Raw genomic sequence first — 27,882 nt, forward strand, 5'->3', positions numbered from 1 at the left:
AAGTCTTTTCTGTGTTTCATCTCATCTTATCCTCTCAATAACATGATGAAAAAGGCACTACTATTATCTTATTTTACAGATTAGGAAAGTAAAGGACAAAGAGGTTAAGTAATTTGGCCACATTCACAGAGAATTAAGTGAAAAAACCTAGGCATTCTCATTTTAGAGAACAGGCTCTTAGCCATTATGCTAAGCCAGCTTGAAATTGTCTCAAGTGTGTAGATGACTTATCCTTGGGGCGACACACTATTCATCTAGAAGCCGTTGAGGGATTCCTTGCCAAGATCAGAAGTTGAAAGCTGGCGTGATGTAACCTGGCGTTATTATTTCAGAGGTTCAGCAGCCTTAGAGAAGCAAAGATGCAGTTGGGGCCATACCACATCTCAGCAAGGGGAACAGATATTCTGTTAATTCTGTTCCTGTTTTTTAAATTTTTCTATTCTTTATTTTTGTAATTTTGGGGAGGATCCACGTAGAGAAGATCAGCATTTCAGTATCTAGGTTATTCACAACATCCATGGAATAATTATATCAAAACTTCTTCCTAGCTATGACCCAATGTCAGGGAAAAACCTTGGACTCCACTGTATGGGGAAAAGGAACAGCAGTTCTAATGAGTCATCTGCTTTCTGTTTATTGTTGCTTTGCTAGCTCTAGGCTTCCAGATAGAGGTGATTCAGAATGACTTATATACAGCACAGGAAACAGGCTTTGAACACATTACTTTCATCTCTTATAGCCCCTGCTCATTTGGATATGTTGGTGAACTTAGATGGTGTGTTTCCTGTGACACAAGCCACAGTATTAGAAAAAAATGTACACTTCATCCCTAAGAATTTTTCTATCATTTGGTTTTCCAATCCATGACCACCTGGCTTGCATTCAATTTGTCGAGGCCAGTGAGGAGGAAACAGACAATAAACAATAAAAACATAATAAAAATAAAATTACATAGAATGTTAGAAGCTGGTGACTGCTGTAGAATAAAAGAGCAATTAGAACAAAGGGATTAGAAGTGCCCAGACTAGGACAAAACAAAAAGTTTGGTATTAAATAAGGAGTCAGTGTTGGTGTGTTGGCAGTAATATTAGTATGTCCAATCTAAACGGATAAAAATCTACCTGCAATTTGTAGAGTTCCAAAGCTCTACTTTAATCTTCCCCAGAGGAGTAAAACTCCATTAAGAAAAGAGGCACAGATGGTTTTCATTCAATCTTTTCTCTCAGATTTGCTTGAGAGGCGATGGTATTTACTCTGTCATTTCTGGCTAAGTCACATTGCTTAGAAAAGGTAACTCCATCGTTACGGAAATACGATACAAAAGAAAATCTATGCTTGCAAAATGCCAATAGGAGTAGAGATTTGGCTAAGAACAAACATCATCATGATTTCAGCTGTTTGTTTTTTTTTCTTGTTTTTACTATCTGAATGATATACTATACTAATATGTGAGTAACTGTGAACGTAGCATGAGAAAATTCTGACAAAAGATGAAAGAATGCATAGAATACAGAGTAGTGTTTTTTTTTAATAGTGACTATGGTAATTCCATAATTTTATATGGAGAGTTTTGTCTTTATAAATGAAAATAGTTTGAATTTAATTTATATTGATAATATATCTTGGAGTTTAGAGATAGCAGTGTATGTGAAAATTACTAGTCAAACGTTTTAAAAGTAAATAATTAAATTTAAATCATAAATAAATTTCTTTATACCCTCAAGATACATCATGTGAACAAAACATTTACGAAACACAGAAATAAAGCACTTTTGCTACAGAAACATTTGAATTCAAAAAATCATGCATCTTTAGTTGGAAATATGTTTGTGCATGGCATTTGAACCATCAAAGAGGTGATTAATATTTATTAATTAAGCTCCAGAACTAGGTGTATTTGTAAATCCACAGCTTATAATCCTTTTCTGTAGTGTTTATTGCCCTGAGTGAATCAGACTATATAAAAATCAGGGGAGAGCTTTTTGACTTAGTAATTGAAAATCATTGATTGAGCCAAGCCTATTTCAGCAAATAGTGGTTTTATGGGTAATATTTCACAATTCATTGGCACTTTACTAAGAGAAAAATCCTGCTTTACTTTTAGGAAACTTTCGCTTGCTGCCGTCACCTATAATAAAGATACAGTTTTGACTAAAAATTAATGGGAATGCCTATTTTTCCTCTGCCAAAGCACATAAAAATGATTGTAACTCTTGGCAATTTCTTTGGAGAATTATATTCTATACACCATGTCAAGCTTGTTAAACATACTGTTGAACTTCCCTTTCAAAATCATATTCAGAGACAGTGTGTAGTACAAAAGTAAAATAGAATTTAGATAGATAAATACATACATGCATACATGTAAATACATAGAGTCTGCTTTCTAAGAATTTATACTCTTTTTTTTGGTTCAAACACATCATAATCATTTTCTTTAATTTCTTATTAATTAGATTTAGCTTTAAGTTGCTACATGTATTTCCAACCATCAGATGCAACTTCCGAAGATGAAGGACTTTATTATTAAGGGTTTACAAAGCAATCATTTCTCATTTCTTCTGGTCTTCCAGGAGTGGTTCCAAAAAAATATCACAATAGCAACATCTTGGACGTGAGAATTAAACCAAGAGAAGACAACTTTTGGAGTTCCTATATGTATTTGGGAACTATGTAAACTTTGGTTTTATACAATTCAAGAATTACATAATGATCAAAATCACCTAATGATCAAGCACCAGTAAAATTATCAAATATATACTTATGTCAAAAAAGTTGCCTACAGTAAAATATAAAGTACTCCCATAGGCAACTCTGGTTAACTAGGTCTACTAATTTATGTAAGGAACATCCTACATTCATTCATTTGCTCTGGAAAAACAAATCTGTCATTGATGATCAGTAGAAAATCAGTAAACACTTATCAGCTAATCCAGATGAGTCATGTAATATTTTGTGTCTTTCTCTTCATCAATGAATTAAGAATAATGTAAAAATATTTTTTCCTGTCACATCACAGGGCCATATGGAGTTGAAAATTAGATTGTTTATGTTACAAAACTCAGTAAAGGTTGAAATACTATATAAAAATTGTGAGAATAGTGTTCATCTAAGCATATTCTTTGGGAGAATATTATCTGACCTTCCTGACACATGACACTATATAAAAATATTAAGAACAATGTTCAATTTTCCTTATGATTTTGCTTGTGCTTTCTGGGCACTTTTCTGTGCTGTGCACATGTTATTTTATTTAATCATTATAGTAGCCTTATGACAAGATGAGAACCCATGATCCACACTTTCTAAAGGAGGAAATTCAGTCACAGAGAAGTAATTTTCTTAAGGCCACACTGTTAATCAGTGAGAATAGAATTTGAAGTCCATCAGCCTGTCTGCAGAGCCCATGTCCTTAAACCATACACTGTTTTCAACATTGTCTAGATTTCTAGTGTGGAGGAAAACATCATCTTGCTCGATTAAATAACAGTATTGTTATGTATCAAAGTATAGTTATTTACAGTTTTTTTCTTTCGCACATTATAAAAGTGGTTCTGCAGAAATAGCTTAATATGACATTAGATGAGAGAAGAATAGAATTTTTCCTTTAGCTTAAATTCCCATATGCTATTACAAGCATACTTCAGGGAAAAAGAATTTGTCTTGCATTTGACTGATGTTTCTAAACTTTTAACAAGTTAGAAGTTACTGGAGCAGTATAATTGCACCCGAGATCTTCTCATTCGTTTCTAACCACGGCCTACATATTTTCATAGCCAGAAAATAATTTAAATATTGATTAGGAGATATCCCACACCTCAGTGCCTCATTCTCTAAATAATTTTTTTTAAATGTTTGAAATAATCCAGGTTGAACTAACTTGGTTATACAACGTTAGTAAAAGGTCATTCTCTTTAATCTGTAAGCACACGTGTTTGAGGACTGTTTTCTGTACCCCTTTGTATTCTGAGCACTTAATATGTGATAACACAATCAACTCTCACTGAATTATTTACTTCATTAAATGAATTAACTGAATTATTTTGGTGATTTCCAATTTGTTAGAATTTGGTTCTTTTAACATGTGAAATTCAATTGGAGGAAATAGGCTGTGTTGTATATCTGTTGACATATGGAGATTAGGCTGATGTCTTTGTTTCATTATTAATTCTGTTTAATGGCAGGTTTGCAAAGTAAAATCTGAAGACAATATATAGTAAATCTACTGTAGGGAAAAGATACATTACAGGGGCCCAGATGTGCAGAAATTTTATGATTGTCTTTATTTGCAGAGAGGTGCTAGGTAAGCAATTGTGCAGTGTAGATGAATACACCGCATGGGGCACCACTTACAACATCACACGGTGTTCTCGACTGAGAGGGTTCCAGCAGTCAGAGTAACTTTGCAGCCTGCGGGGAAACAGGGAGCCACAGCAGGCAACTGGAGAATGCATGCAAAAGCATGGGTGCGACGCTTCAATGGAAAGCTTGCACCTACAGAACACAGGGAGGGAGGGATACAAACAGTAGAGTTCATCTTCTTCACCTAAATGATGGTGCCCCAGTTAAAGAGAAAAGATGGAAAGCAGTTTCTATAAGCTTAAGTTTTGATTAGTAGGAACTGAGATCTCAAGATGATTAAGTGAACTAGCTGCAAAATCATATTTAGCATATTCTTGGCACATGAAAAATTTTCATAATTACATATATATGTATATATACATACATACATATACATATATGTATACATACATATATGTATATGTATACATGTATACATATGTATATATGTATACATACATACATATACATATATGTGTATATATATATATACACACACACACATACCGAGAGATAATGACCATCATGACAGTATATAGTAAAGACTTTCTAATATAATTGGAATTGCAGGGAACTCTAAAGCAAAGGGATAGCCCTGGATTTGGGAGTAATAAAGAGGCTTTAGAAGCAGCAGGAAGAAAATCAGAAAGAATGAAGGGAAAGTAACTCTATATTCGGATAAGAGAAGTTCGATGTAGTCAACCTGTCGAAAATATGGTTAAAAGATGCATTTCTAATTGGAATTGCGAGCAAAAACATGCAAACCACTAGAACTACACATTGAGATATTGCCAATGCCTAAGCAAACAAAACAAATAGCTCACCATTCTAAATTCACTAGGGGAAAATAAAAATCAGAGGACAGTTCAGGAATTGTGAGGTTTCCAACTTGCATATTCGGTTTGGAAAAAATATATATACCCATTTTGAATAAAACAGAAAAACAAATGCCTTCAAAGTAGGTGATAACTATATTGATCATTCGATATGTGATATGCTCGTTTCTAAATGTTTTCATGAATTTACTAATGTAATTTCACATTAATCAAGTAACATATGTAGTATTGGTGTTTCCATGTACAGTTGAGGAAAGTTAGACAAGGTAATGGTGGAACTGAGATTTGAGTGTAGGCAACTGACTGTAAACCCCGAGGCCTTCAACCATATCATGTTGCCAAAATATGTCATTTATGCAAATAGTCTACCCATGTAGCTAAGGGAAAATTCCTATGGTTAAAACGTGCAATTAATGACCAAAAAGTGAAGTTAAAAAGAGAAAAAAAGATACAGTAAATCCCTCAAAATATTCATGTAGAATAAGAGATATTTTTATTTTGTACTGAGGTATAATTGACATATAACATTATATTGGTTTCAGGTGTACAACCTGATTCAACATTTGTATTATATATTACAAAATGATCACCTCAGTAAGTCTAGCTAACATCTGTCACCATACAGTTACAGCATTTTTTCTTATGATGATACATCTCTCTACTGTCTTAGAACTTTCAAATATGCAATACAGTATTATTAACTATAGTTACCATGTTGTACATTACATCCACATGACTTATTTATTTTATAACTGGAAGTTTGTACCTTTTGACCCCCTTCACCCATTTTGCCTACCCTCCACCCACACCCTGCCTCCTATTTTCTGTATCTATGAGGTTTTGCGGGTTTTATTTGTTTTAGGTTCCACATATAAATTAGATCATACAGTATTTGTCTTTTTCTGTCTGACTTACCTCACTAGCATAATGCTCTCAAAGTCCATTCATGTTGTCACAAATGGTAAGGTTTTATTATTTTTCTTAGCTGAATAAGAGATTTTTTAAAATAGTCCATTATAAATATAAATTTTAATGATATTAATAGCCTGCAGTACTTATCTCTGAATGACTTTAAATGTAGTATTGGATGCTGGTTAGCTATATTTATTTCTTCTGTATTTCAAAAAGACAATATTATTTTCAATTTTTGTGAATAAAATGTGAGTATATTTCTTAAGACAGCTCATAAACCCTTTAACAAAGTTCTGAATATTTTTGTGATATATAGCAAAGTCTCTTGACCCAGTCTACAACTTGAAAATAGCCCCAGAATTTGAGAAATGGCTGGTCCAGTGACCTTGCTAAAGTTACTACAAGGAGAGATTAAGAAGTAAAAATAGGGTTTCCCTCGTGGAACAGTGGTTGAGAGTCCCTCGTGGCACAGTGGTAGAGAGTCTGCCTGCCGATGCAGGGGACACGGGTTCGTGCCCCGGTCCGGGAAGATCCCACATGCCACGGAGTGGCTGGGCCCGTGAGCCATGGCCGCTGAGCCTGCACGTCTGGAGCCTGTGCTCCACAGCGAGAGAGGCCACAACAGTGAGAGGCCCGCGTACCACAAAAAAAAAAAAAGAAGTAAAAATATATTTTTAAATCAAGGGCTTGAATAAAAAAAAATTCTGTTACAAAGAGAAGCAAAAACTGACAAACTGCGAATCAGTTTGGATCTCAAATGACATAGTGAAGGAGTAAAATTGGAAAGAGTTATGTTTATATATATATATTATGCTACTGCTTCTGAACTAATGTCAAATATGTCAAAATTCCTACTTAATACACCTTCTCAATTGTCCATATGCATGAAATATCTCAGGCTTATGACTTACCTTTACTCACATTTGGTGCTCTCTGTTTAGTTAATTCCTTTTAGAATTATTTCTGAAAGGGAAATACTGCAAAGCAAGATGTATAAACCCTTGCTTGGTGAGCTCATGCAGTAACTTTGATAAGTGGTGCTTGAGGCACTGGAGAGACATTTATAGGTTCTCTGGAAACTTAAGAGTGAACAGCATTAAAATAAGCAGTGAAAAGTGCTAAATCAACAAAAGCGATATGATTTCTGGGTTTATTTTAATAGAAAAAGTCTGTAAATAATGAAATCAATGCCTCATTTAGCCTTTCTTCCTCAGCCATTATTTGCCATGTTAATTCTCTTCCTGGTTCAATCCTTGTTCCGTAGTCTTGTCTGATTATTTTCTTGTTCTCTAATATAACTCACTCTTCGAATTCTAAATAACTCTGTATGAAGAATTCTCAAATATTTCCAGCAAATCAGATTGTTATATTCAGTCTGTAATATATTACATTGATTAATACAGTATTTGCTCTACTTACTTCTTAGGCTGCCTTAGGTTCTTTTTCTGCCTGGTCTTCCTACTAAGAGACAAAATGAAAATATATTGAACGGCAAGTGATTCAGTGAAAAAAAGATCTTGATATGAAAATTAGAAAGCAGCCACATCCAAACTGTAGAATTCTTGTCCACCTCACAAAACACAAACATTCTTAGCTACAAAACAAAGACAAAACACATACATATGCACAAAACAAAAAAATAAGAAACAATGGATCCATACTAAGCCTATATGCTACTTTAGGGAATTTAGAAATGACATTAAAAATATAAAGCTACAACAGGGCAGGTTCTATATATTACATTAGTTCTAGTTGCCAGATATCTTGTAGGACATAGCTTGTCAAAGGAAGGGCCACACTGATAACTAATAAGTGGCAGAAGGAGGCTATGGATAGACGGTTTAAATTAGTGACTGAAAAAAAAAAATCTACTCCCCACTTCTTAAATTATTTTTTTCTGTGAATCTTTTTTCTTCCACTTTTGGGGGCATGTTGTGTACTTTTCTAAGTATCTCTAAATGATCTTTATATTGTGCAAGAAAAATCCTTCAAATCTGGTTGAGGAGAGTTCAGTGTAGTCAAGCTGTTATAATACTTTCTGACTACACTTGAATTATACCTTGCTAACATAAAGGACTAATTTGGGTAATTCTGTCCATCCAGTAGTCATTTTATAGAAGGAACAAAGTAATGATATTTTCAGTCAAAATAGTCATTTATTGTTTGACATTCACTAAGATTAGATACATTGATTTTATCTCATTTGCCTTTTTTTTTAAGTAAATTTTTTCTGTCCTGATTGGTAATTTTTTAGTACATGATACAAGGAATAAAGCTTCAATAGAGAGCAATTTAAGTCATTAATTATAATAAGTGGCACTCTCTTCATTATGTTGGGCAAGAGTGAGTTTATATCCATCCATCTCTTTATAAGTATCATTATTATCCTGACTCGCCAACCCAGACCTTTCTACAAACACCATGTGTTCAACTACCCATCAGTCTTTTTCACATAGATAGTTCTTAAGCACATAAAAGTCAATAGAGCCATGAATTAACAATCTCTTCACTGATCTTTGTCTTATACTCTTAATCTTGTAGAGGGATTCCCCGCTGACCAAGTTCTTAAGCCAAATGCCCGACTGTCATCTGAATCACTTCCTTTCCCTCACACCCTACTTCCAATCAGTCATCTTGTCCTTAAAAATGTCCTTCAAAATGCCTCACATATCCTTTTCTTCATTTCATGTCTACTGTTAAGTTTCAATCTGGCTGCCACATTCCCTATTATGATGTCCTTGACATCGTACTTGACTTAGCAACAGCATTTGTCACGCTGGATCCATTTCTCTTTCTTGAAATACTTTTTCCAGGATGCCACACCCTCTTGGTTTTCTCCCTGTCTCAAGGATCATTGCTTTTGTGTTGCTTCTACCTTTTCTCCTAAACTCACTGGCATGTGGCAGTGTTCAGTATCTGAGCCTCTTTTATACACTCATTCCTTTGCTAATCTCATCAGTCTTAATGAGGTACAAAGATATTCTTTTTATGTTGACCACATTATGATGAGAGTCTGAACTGCTTCTCTAAACACCAGCATACTGTATGCCAACTGAACAACTCTGCCCCTGAGGTTGAAGACACATATGACAGAGTATGTCCAAAACCACTTTCTGAAACTCCACCCACCTCCCCACAAACAGTTTTTCTAACCATTTTCTATGTCTCCATCCAAAAAGCTTGGACCACACTCTGTTTCTATTTTTCTTTGATACAACACATCTATTTCATCAGCAAACATTACCTTCAAGACATCTCCTCACTTCTGTTTTAACAAACTTTATTGTAATTATCTCTTCACCTATCATCTCCTTAATTCCACCCTGTTCCACCTAGTCTATTCCCAACACAGCATCCAAAGCACATGTTTTTGTTTTTCTGCTGAGGCACGCAGCTTGTGGGATCTTAGTTTCCTGACCAGGGATTGAACCCAGGCCCTTGGCAATGAGAATGTGGAGTCCTAACCACTGGATTGCTATGTGAAAATATGTCAGATCACATCACCCCTTTGCTCAAAACCTGCCCATGTCTTCTCATCTCTTTTGTGGCCAAAGTCAAAAGCACTACAATAATGCACGTGCCTGTGAATGATCTGGCCTATAATGTCATTCTGATCTCACCTCCTCTTCTTCTTGTTCTTTTTGCTTTAGAGATGGTGGCCTCAGAGTTTTCCCTCCAACAAGCCAGAAAGCAGCCACATTAGAACATTTGCACTTGTGACTCTTTGCCTGGAACTCTGTCAAGTCTATTTAACGCTAGTCGTCAATGGTGTGCTAGTAAATATTGAACAACCAAAAATTTGTAAACGTGTAAATAAGCAAATTTCACTGATTAAAAAAAGATATGTAGCACCCCATTTACAAACAATTATAATGCATACACTACTCCTTATAAATTCCACATAGCCTATTGATTCTTACAGAATGCTTGCATTGATTTTTGCCAAACGCTTGCATCCACACACAACCTATTGTTGCAATCCAATGAATATTGACTAAATCCTACTGCAAATAAATGCTTGATTACTATCTGATTCAGCAAAGAATTTGCTCAGGTCATTGACAAATTAGTTTAGTTCCAGCTTGGGTGTTGGTTGATACTTCTGTTTACATTAGCCTGTAGATAAAAGATGTTTGTAAAAACTTCAGTTTTTCATCAATTATATAAGGCATTTTTTTTTCTGCTAAGTTGAACAATAGGTTTCATTAGTTAGAATAGTATTTCTTCATTAGTTAGAATAGTATTTCTTCAAATTTTGTGTTATTCGCATGTAATAGCTACACACAAGTTTAATATGCTTTATTTATGCTTTCTCCTTTACTTTCTCAAGTCCAGACAATCACTAACTAAATAGGTTAAGCCTTGATTTAGTCAGCATTTGCTGACCTTCATAATAAAAATATTTCCACTGCCCATGATTTTCAAGTTACCAAGATGACACCACTGAACATATAGTTGGGAAAGGATGAGCAGTAGTACATAATTCTGTAGTATTTCTACCACACAGATAAAATAAACAGATAACAAGAGTATATATAATAGTAAAATATAGTAATTCACTTAGAAAGAGATGTTTTCAGATACTTTTAAAGATATGATGTTGAATTGTAAATTTATATAATTTAATTATTAGCCATGGCTATATTTACTAACCAGCTGTACAAATTCTTTTTTTTTCACATCTTTACTGGAGTATAATTGTTTCATAATGTTGTGTCAGTTTCTGCTGTACAACAAAGTGAATCAGCCATATGTATACATATATCTCTATATCCCCTCCCTCTTGAGCCTCCCTTCCACCCTCCCTATCTCACCCCTCTAGGTGGTCACAAAGCACTGAGCTGATCTCCCTGTGCTATACAGCAGCTTCCCACTAGCCATCCATTTTACATTTGGCAGTGTATGTATGTCAGTGTCTCACTTCATCACAGCTTCCCCTTCCCCCTCTGTGTCCTCAAGTCTGTTCTCTACATCTGTGTCTTTACTCCTGCCCTGCCACTAGGTTCATCAGTACCACGTTTTTAGTTTTCATATATATGAGTTAGCATACGGTATTTGTTTTTCTCTTTCTGACTTACTTCACTCTGTATGACAGACTCTAGGTCCATCCACCTCACTACAAATAACTCAGTTTCGTTCCTTTTTATGGCTGAGCAATATTCCATTGTATATATGTACCACTACCATATGACCCAGCAATCCCACTACTGGGCATATACACTGAGAAAACCATAATTCAAAAAGAGACATGTACCCCAATGTTCATTGCAGCACTATTTACAATAGCCAGGACATGGAAACACCTAAATGTCCATCAACAGATGAATGGACAAAGAAGTTGTGCCCAAATTCTTAAAATTTTAACAATCAACTCTTGTGAGCCAGAACTAGCTAACTCTAACATCCCACTATTTTAGTCCTAATTAAAACTGTAAGCCGAAATTAAATGCTTCATTTTCCCCCCTAGCCTTTAACACCACCTAATCTGCTGTGTATCATATAGATAATTATCTTGCTGGTGTTTTTTTTTTTTTTTCCCTAATCTACCTTCTCTAGAATGTAAGATTTTGAGGGCAGTGATTTTGTCTGCCCCTAGGACAGTATCTGGATTTTAGTGCACTCTATTACACTCTATTACAACTAGTAGTTGAAGGAATGAATGACTCTTTTACACTCTATTACACTCTATTACAACTAGTAGTTGAAGGAATGAATGACTCTTTACAGTTCACATTATAAAGAAATTCAAAGCCACTCTTCATGATCATACATTTGTATAATACCTAGTCTTTGATCCCTGAGACTACCCACGCAAAGGTCTTTCTCCATCTCCATCCTTTCCCTGACATTGCATTCTTTCACAAATTTTTTTTTTCATATTTTGTGTTTTTTTCTTAGGGTGCCTTCACCAGTCCCTTTTTGGTCAAAGTAACTCTTATGATTTTATTTAAAGAGTTTCCTAATACAGGCTCAAAGAAAATGTCATGGGTTGAATTGTACTCCCCTCCCCCCTCAATTCGTATGTTGAATTCCAAACCTCAGGATCTCATAATGTGACCTTATTTGTAGATAGGGTCTTTGCAGAGGTAATCAAGTTAAAGTGAAGTTATAGGGCGAGCCATAATACAATATGACTGTGTCCTTATAAAAAGGAGAAATTTGGACATAAAGATATCACAGAGGGAAGATGATTTGAAGATACAGGAAGAATGTATTGTGGGCATGAAAACAGTCATCTGCAAGCCAAAGAGAGAGGCCTGGAACAGACCCATCCCTCACAGACCCCAGGAAGAACGAATCCTGCCAATACCTTGATTTCCGACTTTTGGCTTCCAGAACTGTGAGACAATGAGTCTTCATTTTTAAGCCACCCAGTTTGTGGTACTTTATTACAGAATCCCTAGCAAGCTAATACATTTAATATCCAAAGGAAATAAATTAAATTTAGTAACTTATTTGTTTTATATCAATTTTAGTTTTATCCTAACCCCCAAATTTAATGCTATGATGAATTCCTATGGGTTTTGTGGCACTTCATTCATTCAGCAAATATTCATTGAGGACAACTATGGGTTGGGGATTGTTTTAGGGCAATGAGGATACAGCAATGAAAACGCAACGAACAAAAGTCTTTGGCCTTGTGGAGCTTTTAGTTTAGTGGGAAAGAACAAATAGTTGCCAAAATAAGTAAATTGGCATAATGATAAGAAATAAATTCATGTGATGACAATACAGAGTATAAGAGGGTAAAATTTAGAGAAACAAGACAATGAGGTCTTTGGGAAAGGTAGGAATAGTATGCTGTGGCCAGTTTGCTGCAGATGAGATGAAAACAGACATTTTCCATTGGATCAATGATAGGATTGAAGGGAAGATCACAGGAGCATTTTTAGTCATTTACATCTTCAGTGGAGGGGATTGAAATTAGGGAAAGCAAAGTAGGTTCACTGTGAGGTAGACAGAGATGCACGTCTCCTTTAAAGAAGGACTTGCAGTCCAGCATGGGGAGTACATTCAGCATCTCACTCCCAGCTGTCAGCTCCTTCAGGATCTATCCCGAGTGCTGATAAACACCTTGCCGAAGCCACGTCATTTCTGGGATAACCCTCATCCAGTGACTGAGTGTGGTGGACACTCAGACAGGCAGTATACCCCAGCTGCATTTGCCTAAACTTCATTAGACCTACATCCCGGACCAATATCCCCCTCTCATCATTCATGCTCCCTCTCCCCTCCCTTCACAGTGGCTCCCTAGTTAATATCCTGCACCTAAATCTCCACCTCAGCAACTATTTCATACTATATATAGACAACTGGTTTTTTGTTTTTTGTTTGTTTATAGAGATTTGGCTTCAAGAATTGCAGAAATTCGGGGACGGTACATTTTTCATTTTTTATATGACAGGTACTATCACATGTGGTATGCAAAGATTACAGAGATGTTTACATTGGTCACAGTGCAGGGAGAGATCTAAGAATCCCTATGCCTGTTCACTTCTACTCATCTACCATTTTATCATCACTGGAGAAACAAAGTAAAAGTTAACATTTTAATGAAACTTTCTATTTGATCTGTCTGATTTTACTGTTTGGTGTTTCACATCTCTATTCATCATAGGCAAGATAATGACTTTTGAATTTTTCTACCATGGATTCGATTTTTGATAATTTTTAAATGCAAATTCCTTTTTTGAGCAACATATTAAATTATTCAGTATTCTCAGAAATCAACAGAATGACATATTTATCAGTTTCCAGTCATTCCTTCTCTTTCCGTAGTTGTCTTCAAGGTTTGCTCCTCAGCTCCTTTTTTCTTTCTTAGAAATCCTTTTCTAGAAAAATATTCACATACTGATTAAAAGCCCCACTTGACAAATCATATAAGAATAATCATTTCCAGTTAATCTTTCCAGGGTTAAGGGCTTTCTACTCACTCTCTTCATCAAAGGAACAAAAATCTGTTCATATATTGATGCATCCACCTTCTGTGCCTTGGGTTATCAAATAGTAATGAATCCTATGACATTTTTCTATCACGCAGTAAAAAAACACCAGAATTTTACATTTGCATAACTCAACAAGCACTCAAATATTTTGTCAATACTTAACTTAGAATGTAGTACTCTTCTACGTTCTACATTCTGTTATTACCACTTAGCTGCTAGTTAAACAGGGTACCAGATTATTCATTTATGCAATACTTACATCTAGTAAATGCTAAGAATGTTCCCAAGCTACTGTCATTGCTCACTTGAACCTTTGAAGAGTGTGAACAAATAAGGCTTTAACACATGAGTAAACCTCTCTCCCAGGAATGAGACTCTATAAAACTTTCACCTTTTTTGAGCCACTTAATGTTTCTTTTATTTTATGTGACATGCCACTATGCTTGTAAGTAATATTCATAATTAGTTTCCCTATTCACATGATCTTACCATGTTGCCTCTCAGTGATACTGAAGCCACAATGGACACTCATTAGTTAATAACAAATGTATCTATAAATTAATGACTCTCAGACATCTAAAGTTGAATTATTTACTAGTCAAATTTATACTATCAGTATAATCTCTCTCCAAATACTGTCAAACATGTTATTCTCTTATCATTTTTTAAATTTCCAGTGGATTATAAGAACTGTCATAGTTAAATGATTGATTTTATGTTTTCACTTTTTTTTTGTTTTTTTGATTATTTTTTTATATCTTTATTGGAGTATAATTGCTTTACAATTTTGTGTTAGTTTCTGTTATACAACAAAGTGAATCAGCTATAAGTATACGTGTATCCCCATAAACCCATCCTCTTGAGCTTCCCTCCCACACTCCCTAACCCACCCCTCTAGGTGGTCACAAAGCACCGAGCTGATCTCCCTGTGCTATGCAGCTGCTTCCCACTAGCTATCTAGTTTATATTTGGTAGTGTATATATGTCAGTGCTACTCTTTCACTTTGTCCCAGCTTCCCCTTCCCCCACTGTGTCCTCAAGTCCGTTCTCTACATCTGTGTCTTTATTCCTGCCCTGCCACTAGGTTCATCAGTACCGTTTTCTTAGATTCCATATATGTGCGTTAGCATACAGTATTTGTTTTTCTCTTTCTGACTTACTTCACTCTGAATGATAGACTCTAGGTTCATCCACTTCATTACAAATAACTCACTTTTGTTCCTTTTTATGGCTGAATAATATTCCATTGTATATATGTACCACATCTTCTTTATCCATTCATCTGTTGATGGACATTTAGGTTGCTTCCGTGTCCTGGCTATTGTAAATAGTGCTGCAATGAACATTGTGGTACATGTATCTTTTTTAATTATGGCTTTCTCAGGGTATATGCCCAGTAGTCAGATTTCTGGGTCATATGGTAGTTCTACTTTTAGTTTTTTAAGGAACCTCCATACTGTTTTCCATAGTGGCTGTATCAATTTACATTCCCACCAATAGCACAAGAGGGTTCCCTTTCTCCACACCCTCTCCAGCATTTATTATTTGTAGGTTTGTTTATTTATTTATTTATTTATTTATTTTTGGCTGTGTTGGGTCATCCTTGCTGCATGCAGGTTTTCTCTAGTTGCAGCAAGGGGGGCTACTCTTCGTTAGGGTGCACGGGCTTCTCATTGCGGTGGCTTCTCTTGTTGTGGAGCACAGGCTCTAGGCGTGCAGGCTTCAGTAGTTGTGGCTCTCGGGCTCTAGAGCACAGGCTCAGTAGTTGTGGTGCATGGGCTTAGTTGCTCTGTGGCATGTGGGAGCTTCCTGGGCCAGGGCTTGAACCCGTGTCCCCTGCATTGGCAGGCAGATTCTTACCCACTGCACCACCAGGGAAGTCCCTATTTGTAGGTTTTTTTTTTTTGCCGTACGCGGGCCTCGCACTGTTGTGGCCTCTCCTGTTGCGGAGCACAGGCTCTGGACGCACAGGCTCAGCGGCCATGGCTCATGGGTCGAGCCGCTCTGCGGCATGTGGGATCTTCCCGGACCAGGGCACAAACCCGCGTCCCTGCATTGGCAGGCGGACTCTCAACAACTGCGCCACCAGGGAAGCCCTGTAGGTTTTTTGCCGATGGCCATTCTGACTGGTGTGAGGTGATACCTCATTGATATTTTCACTTTAGACTTATCTTTAAAAGATCAAAGGCAGTAAGAATGTATAAGCATTCTTGAAAGCCTAAAGACAACTTTACCATACTTTTCAATTATATTTGCACTTTTTTATGCCGCTCCTTGAATGTACTACAATCATCCTGGCCCCATTCTAATTCTTATTCTAAGACACTTAATAGTCACTTGAGTTCTACACAGGTGCCTTCAGGATTCAACCATAAATTACGTGCCAAAGAAAATACAACTCATATTATATGCATACCCTTGAAAACTCAAGGCTAGTTTTATAGATTGGCCACATGAGTTTGTTTAGTACTGCTATTTGCTGTATGTAATGTGTATAACGTGTAGATAATATATGTGCATATATATCCAAAGGTATAGCATGCATATTGTGATATACAGCTTATTGCAAATGGTAATGTCTTCTTAGATTATTAGATTATGATAAAATGCATCGTAAAATAAAATCATTCTCTAAGTGAAAAAATAAAACTTTCCTTGAAAATTCAAAAAGCAGATGACACAATAGGTAAATTGGTATTACAGGAGGAATTGTCAATTTTGATTTACTTACAGGTCTATGTTGTCAACTAGACCATTACTAATAGAACTGGTTGGTCATTTGTATATGTACATTTTATAAAGCAATGTTTTAGTATTTTCCTTATTTAAATGCCTTTAAGTATAGTTGTCTCAAAAACAAATATTCCAAAGTTTTTTGATATAATCATATTAAGTACCATTTCTTAAATAACATTTGTGACCCAAAAAATCCTATATAAAGCATTTTACCTTTTTAAATTCATTTTAACCATCATATGATAAAAATTAAAGAGAAAAAAAAATAAATCGTAGAAAAAATAAACATAGTAATAGAAAAATATATCAATATTTAAACAAGGAATATCTACATAATAAACTTAGTATTCCTTTTTTGTGTTTGTATTTTTAGCCCCTAAATTTTTAATAAACCACATGAATAAGCTACTTTGGGAAAATTATACTTGACTACTTCTAGATTTCTAAATTTCTTTCTTATTATTTCATTATTATTTTCCAAGACAATACATTTATATTTAAGTTAGAGTATATCTGGATTCAGTATCTTGTAATAAAATATTTTATCTGATATTATAAATATTTGAAATTACATTTATATATAATTCTCTTAATTAAAAATATCATATATATTTTTTTTACTCCCATAGAGTACAAATTACCAGATGATAATAATCTTAATAATTTCAGTGTTTACAGGAAGTTTTATTCCCTGTGTTCATTACACATCAGTTATATGAAGGTCAATTTTATTTTCCCTCTTCTCTTTATCTTCCAAATACTATGTTTACCTGAACTCATGAAATACGTATACATGTACCATAGCTGTAGTACTTTAGACATAGGCTTTTCTGTATAGTATGTGTACATGCACTCCAGCTCTGGAGAGAAGGGTGGGGTGGGAGGAAGAGAAGGAGGGGAAGGAAGGAGAGAGAAAGGGAGCGGGTAAGGAAGAGAGAAAAGAATATAGTATTTAGGGAATACCTAGTCTTAGTTTAATGGTGTTAAGAGTAGATCTAAAATGCCAACCATCATTTATTTCCCTGTGAGGAATATATGTGTGTGTGTTTGTACATATGCGTGTATGTATGTATGTATATGTGTGTATATATGTGTGTATGTATATACATAGGTATATGTATATATGTATGTTTACAAATTTCTATGTGTGTGTCTGTGTGTGTATTCCAAATTTGAATGTCATTGCAAGCTACCCCAACTCAGAGCTTTCAAAACAACAGTGATTTTGGAAGTCAAGAAGTTGAGCAGGAGTTATCTGGGGAATTTCTTTTTTCTTTTTTCTTTTTTTTTCTTTTTGGCTGTGTTGGGTCTTTGTTTCTGTACGAGGGCTTTTTCTAGTTGCGGCAAGCGGGGGCCACTCTTCATCGCGGTGCGCGGGCCTCTCACTATCCCGGCCTCTCTTTTTGCGGAGCACAAGCTCCAGACGTGCAGGCTCAGTAGTTGTGGCTCACGGGCCTAGTTGCTCCGCGGCATGTGGGATCTTCCCAGACCAGGGATCGAACCCGTGTGCCCTGCATTGGCAGGCAGATTCTCAACCACTGCGCCACCAGGGAAGCCCCTGGGGAATTTCTTGATCCATGCGACACTGACTGTGTTACTTGGTAGCACTCAGCTGGCACCTGCACTCATTCAAAGATGAGTTCACTAATATGCCTAGTGCTTCAGTGGGAAGAGCTGGGGAACTGGGCTCAGATGCATCCCTAGCCCCTTCCATCTCATGGCCTCTCTATGCGGTCTCTAGCAGGGTAGTTAGACTACTTATCTGCAGGCTCAGAGTTCATACATACCAAGATAGAAGCTTCCAATCCTCTTAAGTCCAGGGCAGAAATCATTATACTGTCACTTCTTCTGTACTGTATTGGTCAAAGCAATCATAGGTCAGCCAAAGTTAATGGCCAAAGTTAATTTGATACCCTGCAAAGAGACCATAAATAGATAATGGCCACTTGCAGCAAGCTGAATCTTAGGTTTCTAAGTTTCTCACTCTTTCTCCTGTTGAACAAAAGGCTGAAACCTCATCTTTTGGAGTCAGATCATTTGGTTACCCATTGTACCCACCGTTTTCCTGACATCTCCTTGATTATCATCAGAACTTTGATTCCAGTGCTACTAGTACCCAAACTGGCCAAGAGAAACAGAGATTTCTTCTGATACCATGTTATTAAGATGCAGACATTCTCCCAAAATCTACTTCAGGCTCTTTTGCAGTATTTTCCTCAATTTACTCACAAGGAATCAGAAGCTCAGAAGGTAGTGATTGTGACAGCAGGCAGTGAATTCTAATTGCATGGATTAAATACTGACTGTATGATACCTATCTGTCCTTGGGCACTTTTCTTAACATTTCTGTTCTTGCAATCACTCTTTGATACAAAAAGGGGATAATATGAATAGCATCCATAGTCAGTTGATGTAAGGACTTAGCGTGAGGATTTAGTGATTTAACATAAATATTCCTCATTATGCTTAACAAATACTTAATAACTGTCAGTAGTTCTATCATCATCATTATCATCACCACTGGAATTTCATCACCCAGGTAAGCCTTTTTTGAAGTTTATTATTTATTTTTCTCCCTACAGTGCTGTCTCAGTACACTTTTGCTGACCGGAGTAGTTAAGCTGAAAGCCTGCAAGTCTATAGAATATTTGGCCTTCACAAATGCCCTGGCAAACCTATGACTTTATCAGTGTGGTTATTAAATATATTGACTAGAAAGACTGGTGTTTGGAAGTTGTAGATCACATTGAATCCTTGATAGCAGATATAAACATTAAGCATAATGCTAAAATGAGAAAAATATTGAAATAAAACCTTCTAGGTCAGAAGCATATTTATTGATGCATAAACACAACTACATTCTCTTTGAATCTGTCTGATCTCTGTCCCCAAATCCATAGAGAAGGTAATGCCCATTTTTATAATACTGTTCCTCTTTCCACCTCCTCTTCTCCTCTCTCTCTCTCTCTCTCTCTCTCTCTCTCTCTCTTTCCACAAACACACCCCTCCCTGTCTCTCTCTTTCATAATAGTACAAGCCACTCCTACGGGTCTACAAGGTTAAGGACTTCATTACTTGAACTAACGGCACTGTGGCATTCTGATTTTACTGTCAGGAAGTCCTGGGTTATATTTCAGCTTCTGCAAAGTTCTGATCTGGAGAAAGTTATTTAAACTTTGAGCTTTCTCTCTCATGAAGAATATGGAGAAAAAATATGAGCTATATACTTGAAGAGAGTGCCTATACTTCCATGCCTATACCTGAAGAGGTCACAGCCCATACTCAAAACCTGTGAACTCGCCATCCTTTTCTGCTCACCAGAAATAAAACGCTTCACTGTCCATTTTAATGGTAGGAAGAAAAAAATCTAGAGGAGGAAAAATTGAATCTTCCTACTAAATCATAAAGATGTCTACATTCATAAATTTAGGATTGTTAATTCCATGAGTCATAGATTGAAGTTAAGTATGTTTTTTTTTTTTAATTCTGGGATGCCAGTGTTTCATATATCTTATATTTTTTCTTTAAAAATAAAATATATAGTATAGTGAAAATATAAATAAAATTATGAAGTTTAATTAGTTATCCACTGAAGCTTTAGAGTCTGAAATGTGCTAAATTTATCCATAGAGATAACCATGCATCTGCCCAACCACAGACTGTAACAACTTACCAGTAGTGAAGTATAGTCAGTCTTGACTTTCCACAGGGGTATCAGTGGAGCTATTCAAACTTTCAGTCACTTGTGGAACAAAACCTAGAAATATTCTGAGAATATTAATGAGTACCTAATGTCTATTATTCTCCTACAGTTGTTTTCCAATGAAGCCAGTGTGGTCGATACAGCCATGCACATTCTATATCCACACCTTTGTTCATGTCAGATCTCCTTTCCATGGATTCTCTACTTCTCCATCTACCTTTCATATCCTACAAACTTGTCATTGTCCCATAAAGTACTCCTTGGTCATGCTCATCCATTTCGATAACTAAAACCTTTCAAGTCTGTGTTTTGTCTTCCATTTAATAAAATCTATTTGCAGTATTACTTAACTTTCCATATTTGCATATTTATTTCCCTGTCTGTAAACACTCTAATCATGACCTTCTAAAGTCATAAGCTCTATCCTATATACCTTTGTATTCCACATTTTAAACAGAGCAGAGACACATTCAATATACATTGGATTGGTGACAAATGAAGAAAAAAGGTTTCTGAAACAGTGGTAATGTTGCATACGTATAGATTCAATGTCTGAATGTTTTTTATTTCAATGTAGACAGGAATTTATGGAAGCCACATTACCTTTACAAAGTTAGTAGGGAAAATTCATAATGTGTAGTTGAATAGAAGTAGCATATAATATACTAAATGTTGAAACAAATAGCAATTTAATATATAACAAAAAATCTGCCAGATACCTAGATCATCACAATTAGGTAGTTGGAAAGATGAATTATTACTGCCAAGATATTAAGTGTCATCGTGTAGAAATTGAAACTTCTAAGCATTTATAAACCTCTCAGTGTTCATATTAATTATTTTAAATGAGCAGCTCCTCCAATGAAATATGACCACCTTGAGGCCAGATATCATATGTTCTCAACTGTAGGTGGATATCTCAAATTGGACTGCTCATGAGAATCACAGAAGGGACTTGTCACAAATATTGATTGGTGCTGGGCCCACTTCCCCAGATTCTGATACAGTAGGTCTAAAATAGTGCCCTTGGAGTTGCATGATAATTGTCAATTCATGTGATTTTGTTAAGTGGCCCTTGTGCCCCATTAGAGAAACACTAGGGCTCCAATACATTTTAATAGACATTACAAAATGACATAATAGACTTTAAATGAATGAATGAACGATTGAACAAATTCAGAGGCAAAACAAGCAATTGAGCCAAAATGAGTATGTGTAGTTAAAACCTGGAAGAAAATTTACCAGTTCCTCTTATAAATGCATATATGTACCTTGAAGGTTTTTGTAGGAATTTGAATGTCATGCTTGTTTATTTGTTTCAAACTATTAGGGGTTTTATTTTGAAGTCTTCTGTGGTATTATCTAATCAACTAGATTTGTATATTTCCATCTTAAATACTTTTTAGTGGGTAAAGTACAAGAAAAAATTTTGGAGGGTCTATTGCTCTATATGAATATCATCAGTCAGGAAAGAAAAACACAAAGTGGGTTAGTGAGTCAGGTTCATTGAGTAATGTTTATGACCACAGACGAGTTTCAATGTTATGAGCCTGTATTGAGCAGAGAGTCATTCCCAGTTACAGGCCCCTACATAGCAACATGATTGGGAAGCAGTAGTCAGAAGGTAATTTGCAGGCAGTGGGGCACCTACAATTGTTTAAAAGGAAAGTAATAAGAAACAAAACAAAATGATACAAGGGTAAGGACATCCTGTTGATTCAACCCAGCATCACAGGAGAATAAGAGGAACAATTCCTGTTAAAATTTTTGAAGTAAACATTGCTAGTGAAGATATCAAACATTCAGAATATGCCATTACCAGTTACCTAGCATTTACTGAAAAGAGAAGAGTTTTCTTTGTTTTTAAACAACAAACAATGCAATAATTTATGGTGATTAATTTAGTTGCTCTGAGTTGTTTTCTTCACAAATTTACTTAATAAAAGGGCCATGTGGTAAGTCCTTATTATGTTTATTTGGAAGACAAAAATAAGTTATATTACAATTACTGGGTCCGTGGGTACATGGCAGAAAAGCCAAACAAAAAACCAAAACATCAATTCTTATTTGGACTGTGTAAATATAGTTTATCCTAGTCTTGTACATGAGTTTAGGCTTCACAATTTTGAAAAATGTATATTACTATTGCATATTGTTTGTTGTCTGTGCACATGTGTATATCCTCATACATGCTTTTATTGACATGACAAGATGGCAATAAAAAGTGAAGAAATGTATGAATACATAATGGCAGAACTTCGTCTTTCTAATTGTGGCTTTTCAAAACATAGTTTGGACCCGCTTACACTGGAATCACCTGTAGTAGTTGTTATGGATATTGGGGGAGGTCATCCAGAGGATGTGAATGCCAGTTGACCAGCAAGCTGGACCCAGGCAACCAGAGGATCCGCATCCCCTTCTCTGACCTTAGAATGTGCGTTCTGCCCACATTTCCCACAGTGGGAGTTATTTTCAAGGATGCAGTCTTGAGAGAGCAAGGTTTCAGGATACAAGGTTAATATATAAAAGTCAATCTCTTTCCTATATGCCAGCAATGAACAAGTTGACTTTGAGTTAAAAACACAAGATGATTTAGGTTAGCTTCCCCTAAAAGAAATACTTGGGTATAATCTAATAAAAAAGGTATGAAATTGATATAAGGAAAACTACAAAACTCTCATGAAAGAAACAAGAAGTATTATTAAATAAATGGAGATATGTTTTATGTCCATGGATAGGTAAAACTCGATATTGTCAGTTCTTCTCAACTTTATCAATGGAATACCAATCAAAATCCCTAAAAGCTATTTTGTAGGCATTGAAAAACTTGTTTTAAAGTTTGTATGTAGAGGCAAAAGACCCAGAATAGCCAACACAATATTAAAGGAGAAGAACAAATTAGGAAGACTGACAGTCCCCTACTTCAAGATTTACTATAAAGCTATAGTAATCAAGGCAGTGTAGTATTGATGAAAGAATAGACAAATATACCAATGGAACAGATTAGAGAGCCCAGAAATTGTTTCTCATGCATGTAGTCAACTGACCTTTGACAAAGAAGTAAATATTATACAATGGAGAAAAATTTGTTATTTCCACAAATGGTGCTGAAACAAATTGACAGCCACATGCCAAAAAAATGACACAGATATTACACTCTTAGCTTAATGTCACTCAAAATGTGTCACAGACCTAAATATAAAACTATAAAATTCCTAGAAGGCAACATGGAAGAAAATCTAGATGACATTAAGTATCTTAGGCTGTGACTTTAGGTATAACATAAAAGTTGTGATTGATGAAATAAATAATTTATAATATGGATTTCAAAGTAATTAAAAACTTCTAAACTGTGAAAGACACTGTCAAAAAAATGAGAAGACAAGTAATAGCCTGAGAGACAGTATTTGCAAAAGACTTATTAGTAGGGGACTGTTATTTAAAATATGCAAATAACTCTTAAAACTCAACAATAAGAAAACAAATAACCTGATTTTAAAAAATGGACAAAAGACCTTAACATACCTCACCAAAGAAGACATACATATGGACATAAACATATGAACCAATTTTCATCATTATGTGCCATTAAGGAAATGCAAGTTAAAACATCAGTGAGATACCATTATACACCTAATACAATGGTGATAGTCTGAACACTGACAACACCAAAACCTGGCAAAAATGTGAAGCAACAAAAATTCATTCATTGTTGGTGGGGATGCAAAATGGTACAACCACTTTGGAAGACAATTTGGCAGTTTCTTACAAAACTAAACAGAGTCCTAACATAAGATCCAGCAATCACACTCCTTGATATTTACATCAAGGAGATGAAAACTTATGTCCACACAAAAACCTGTACACAGGTTTATAGCAGTTTTATTCATAATCACCAAACCTTGAAAGCTACCAAGACGTCCTTCAGTAGGTGAATGAATAAACAGTGGCACATCCAAATAGAGGAATATTATTCAGCACTAAAAAGAAATGAGCTATCAAGCCATGGTAAGACGTGAAGGATCCTTAAATGCCTTTTACTAATTGAAGAACTAATCTGCAAAAAATTGCACACTGTATGAATACAGTTATATGACTTTTTGGAAAAGGCAAAATGTGGAAACAGTAAAAAGATCAGTGGTTGCCAAGGTTGAGGGGAGGGAGGGTGAATAGGTGGAACAGAGAGGATTTTTAGGGCAGTTAAATTATTCTGTGCAATACTACAATGATGGATACAAATCATTATACATGTGTCCAAACCCATAGAATGTACAACACCGAGTGATCCCTAATGTAAATTATGTACTTTGAGTGAGAAGATGTCAATGTAGGCTCATCACCTGTAACAAATGCATCATTTTAATACAGAATGGTGCTAGCTGGGGAGGCTGTGTGTGTCAGGAGGAAAAGGGTACATGGTAACTGTCTGTACTTTCTTAATTTTACTATGGACCTAAAACTGCTCTAGAAAATAAAGTCTACTTAAGAGGAAAAACTGTGTTACTGTGCATCAGCTGTATTCTAGACTACCCTACTTACAAGCATCTGGGCCACATGTTTGAATAAGGTTATTGTACACAGGGATCATGTTGCTATGGCAATTTGCCTGAACATTCCCCAGTTACCTATGTGCCCTCAGGGGAGGTCATAGCTAAGCACATGCAACTGAGCGTTTTTCAAGAGAAATGAGAGTTTAAATGAACCCTTAAACAATCGTTTCTGAGAAAGATGTGTCAATTCTGGATATGCTCTTTTCTTTCCATAAGCAAATTTAGCTGACAAACTTCTTCCCATTTCATGTCAGAGTAGCAGTATTATAAAAGAAGGGAGATAATGGCTATTGCAATGAAATTATTAAAGTCCATGCTGTAAAACAGGGGTTGTGCTAATTCCTCTTCTCTGATCCTCTGAAATGAATAACATTCAAATTGCATAAAAATATCTATCATTCACTTTTTTAATGACAGATTTTATTTTCACATATGTATATTCTGCAAATATCACTGTAATGATTTCATTGTAAAACATCCTGGACAGTAATCTCATACTTCTGCACATCAGAGGCAAGTCCCATTTCTAGTGTATTCTTTTTAGAATGGCATTTTTTTTTCAAATATCAGAGAGTATATATTTCTTTCATTAAATATTTTCATAAATTCTTAACTTGTTCCTTTCTGCATCAATTTAATTTTTTCTTATATAATTACCATATGTGATAAAATGTTCCATTTAGTAAGGATGCTTGAGGCTTTTTCATATGCATGAATTAGATGAATCATTTATTATCATATTATTGTAATTTCTTTTGATAAGAATAATTTTCATTCCTATTTAGCTTCAGGAAAGTTCTCCTAAATTCCCTCAATTATATGTTCACAAGTTTTGAAAGTAGGGGGATCTCTTTTCCTGGGGCCTGTGGCTCTCCTCTCAGAGCATTGCATGTGCAATCAATTCAGTGAAAAAAAAAAAAAAAGGAAGTGGTTAAGTGTTCTGTATTCAAAACAACTGATTGACTAATCCTTTCCACTTTTAAAAGATTATCTTTTCCACTTGGATATACAAACCCATTTTCTCCTATTATATCAATATATTGTCTGCAAAAGTGTTTGTTAAGCTCTATAGTTGGCAGTCATTATAAATGGCACTATCCCGTGAATTGTGCTGCTAACTAATCAAGTGTGAGTTTGAGTAAAGCCATTGGTGTCTTTCTCAAAAGTGACATGATCCAACTATTTTAAATAAAAGTAAAAAGGTGGTTGTTAAATGGTGACCTATGTTTCGAGTAGCAAATATATTTATATTGTACATTTATATGAATATAAAATATCAACACATGTATGCTTATATATTTATATGCTTATGTTTAATATGGCTCATGTATATGAGGACAATTTTTTATTTTAAGACATATTTGATAGTCCTTGCATAAACTTGACCTGCTAGAAAATGTGTTCCAGTTTCTAAATGTAAGGCTTTATTGACAAATCTAATTTATGTGTGCATGTGTGTGTTTGCCTACACAGAACTACATATGGATATATAACATTTTGTTATATTAATTATAACAAATTAATTAATATAATTAATTAATTAATTAATATAATGAGAAAGTGCATTAATTAATTAATGAGAAAGTGCATTAAGTGTTTTTGGTACTACAAGACAAAGAATGTGACTTTTGCATGCAAGTTTTGGAACCAATCTCATCACTTTATTTTGCTTGTGTACTTAGATCTAGTTCTTATTGTAGTTATTTCCTGACAAAAAGTCAGTTTCTTAGTCTTGATAAATGTTAAAATGCCTCCTGCCTGTAATCTTTGTTCAAGTGTCTACACTCCTCCATTGTTTTTCATCATCAAACTTTGACAACCCTGTCAGAAAACTATGTAAATTGTTCTGTAAGGAGGAAAATTAACCTCTGCTCAAAACATCTCAGCTAACACTTGTGAGGAGAATGAGTTGTGAAATATTCAGGCCACCCACAGAAGGAAAGAGCAGGGACTGCAGGGCTGCCCTCTAGAGGCCAGTGACCCCAAGGACCACCAAGAGATGGGTATCTTCATTTGCCTCTAATAGATTGGTTAGGGATGCGTGGTTATAAATAAATATTTCGATGAGACAGTTTTAATAACATTGTCAAGGTACTGTTTGTCTCAGAAGCCTGGTTTTCTCTCAAAAGCATTTCAGTTAAAACTACTTTTCTTAAAAGAAAGAAGAAAAAAGAGAGAGATACCTTGTTGCTTCTCATTTAATGTATAATCCATACTGTTTTGTTTAAAATATGTATTACAGGAGTTATTAGAACTGCCTTACATAATATGGACAGAGAAGCCAGAGAACATTACTCAGTGGTCATTCAAGCCAAAGACATGGCTGGGCAAGTTGGAGGGCTGTCGGGATCCACCACGGTCAACATCACCCTGACAGATGTCAATGACAACCCCCCACGGTTTCCTCAAAGTACGTACCTGTTTCTTCTGATTTGCACTTATCACTATTCATTTATGTAAAACAGATTGAAATACAGTTGACCCTTGAACAACACAGATTTGAGCTATAAGGGTCCACTTTTACATGGATTTTTCTCAGTAGTAAGTACTACAGGAATACATGATCAGATCTGTGGTTGGTTGTATCTGCAGATACTGAGGAACCTGGATACAAAGGGCTGACTATAAGTTATACGCATTTTTGGACAGCATAGAGGTTGGACGCTCCTAACCTCCATGTTGTTCAAGGGTCAACTATACTTGAACATATAATATCATGTTACTATTATCTTAAATGGGAATATTTTGTTTTGTATGGTCTTCCTTTTATACACAAGACTAAAGAAATCACTCCATCTGTGGTCTCCTGAGCCTGGCAGATAATTGTTATTGTGTTAGATATCCATTTCAGTTGGCAT

General features: G+C 35.4%; 1 protein-coding gene across 1 annotated transcript in view; it reads left to right on the forward strand.

Annotated features, from left to right (window-relative positions):
- The window catches only part of CDH18 (cadherin 18), a 259,628-nt gene that overhangs the window by 94,277 nt on the left and 137,469 nt on the right, over positions 1-27,882 (forward strand). Inside the window, exon 3 of the mRNA XM_060007203.2 lies at positions 27,267-27,434. Within this exon, the coding sequence (XP_059863186.2) occupies positions 27,267-27,434 (168 nt within the window). The remainder of the gene's footprint in view (positions 1-27,266; positions 27,435-27,882) is intronic.

This window comes from Delphinus delphis, chromosome 3 (genome assembly GCF_949987515.2).
Source record: "Delphinus delphis chromosome 3, mDelDel1.2, whole genome shotgun sequence".
Lineage (NCBI taxonomy): Eukaryota > Metazoa > Chordata > Mammalia > Artiodactyla > Delphinidae > Delphinus > Delphinus delphis.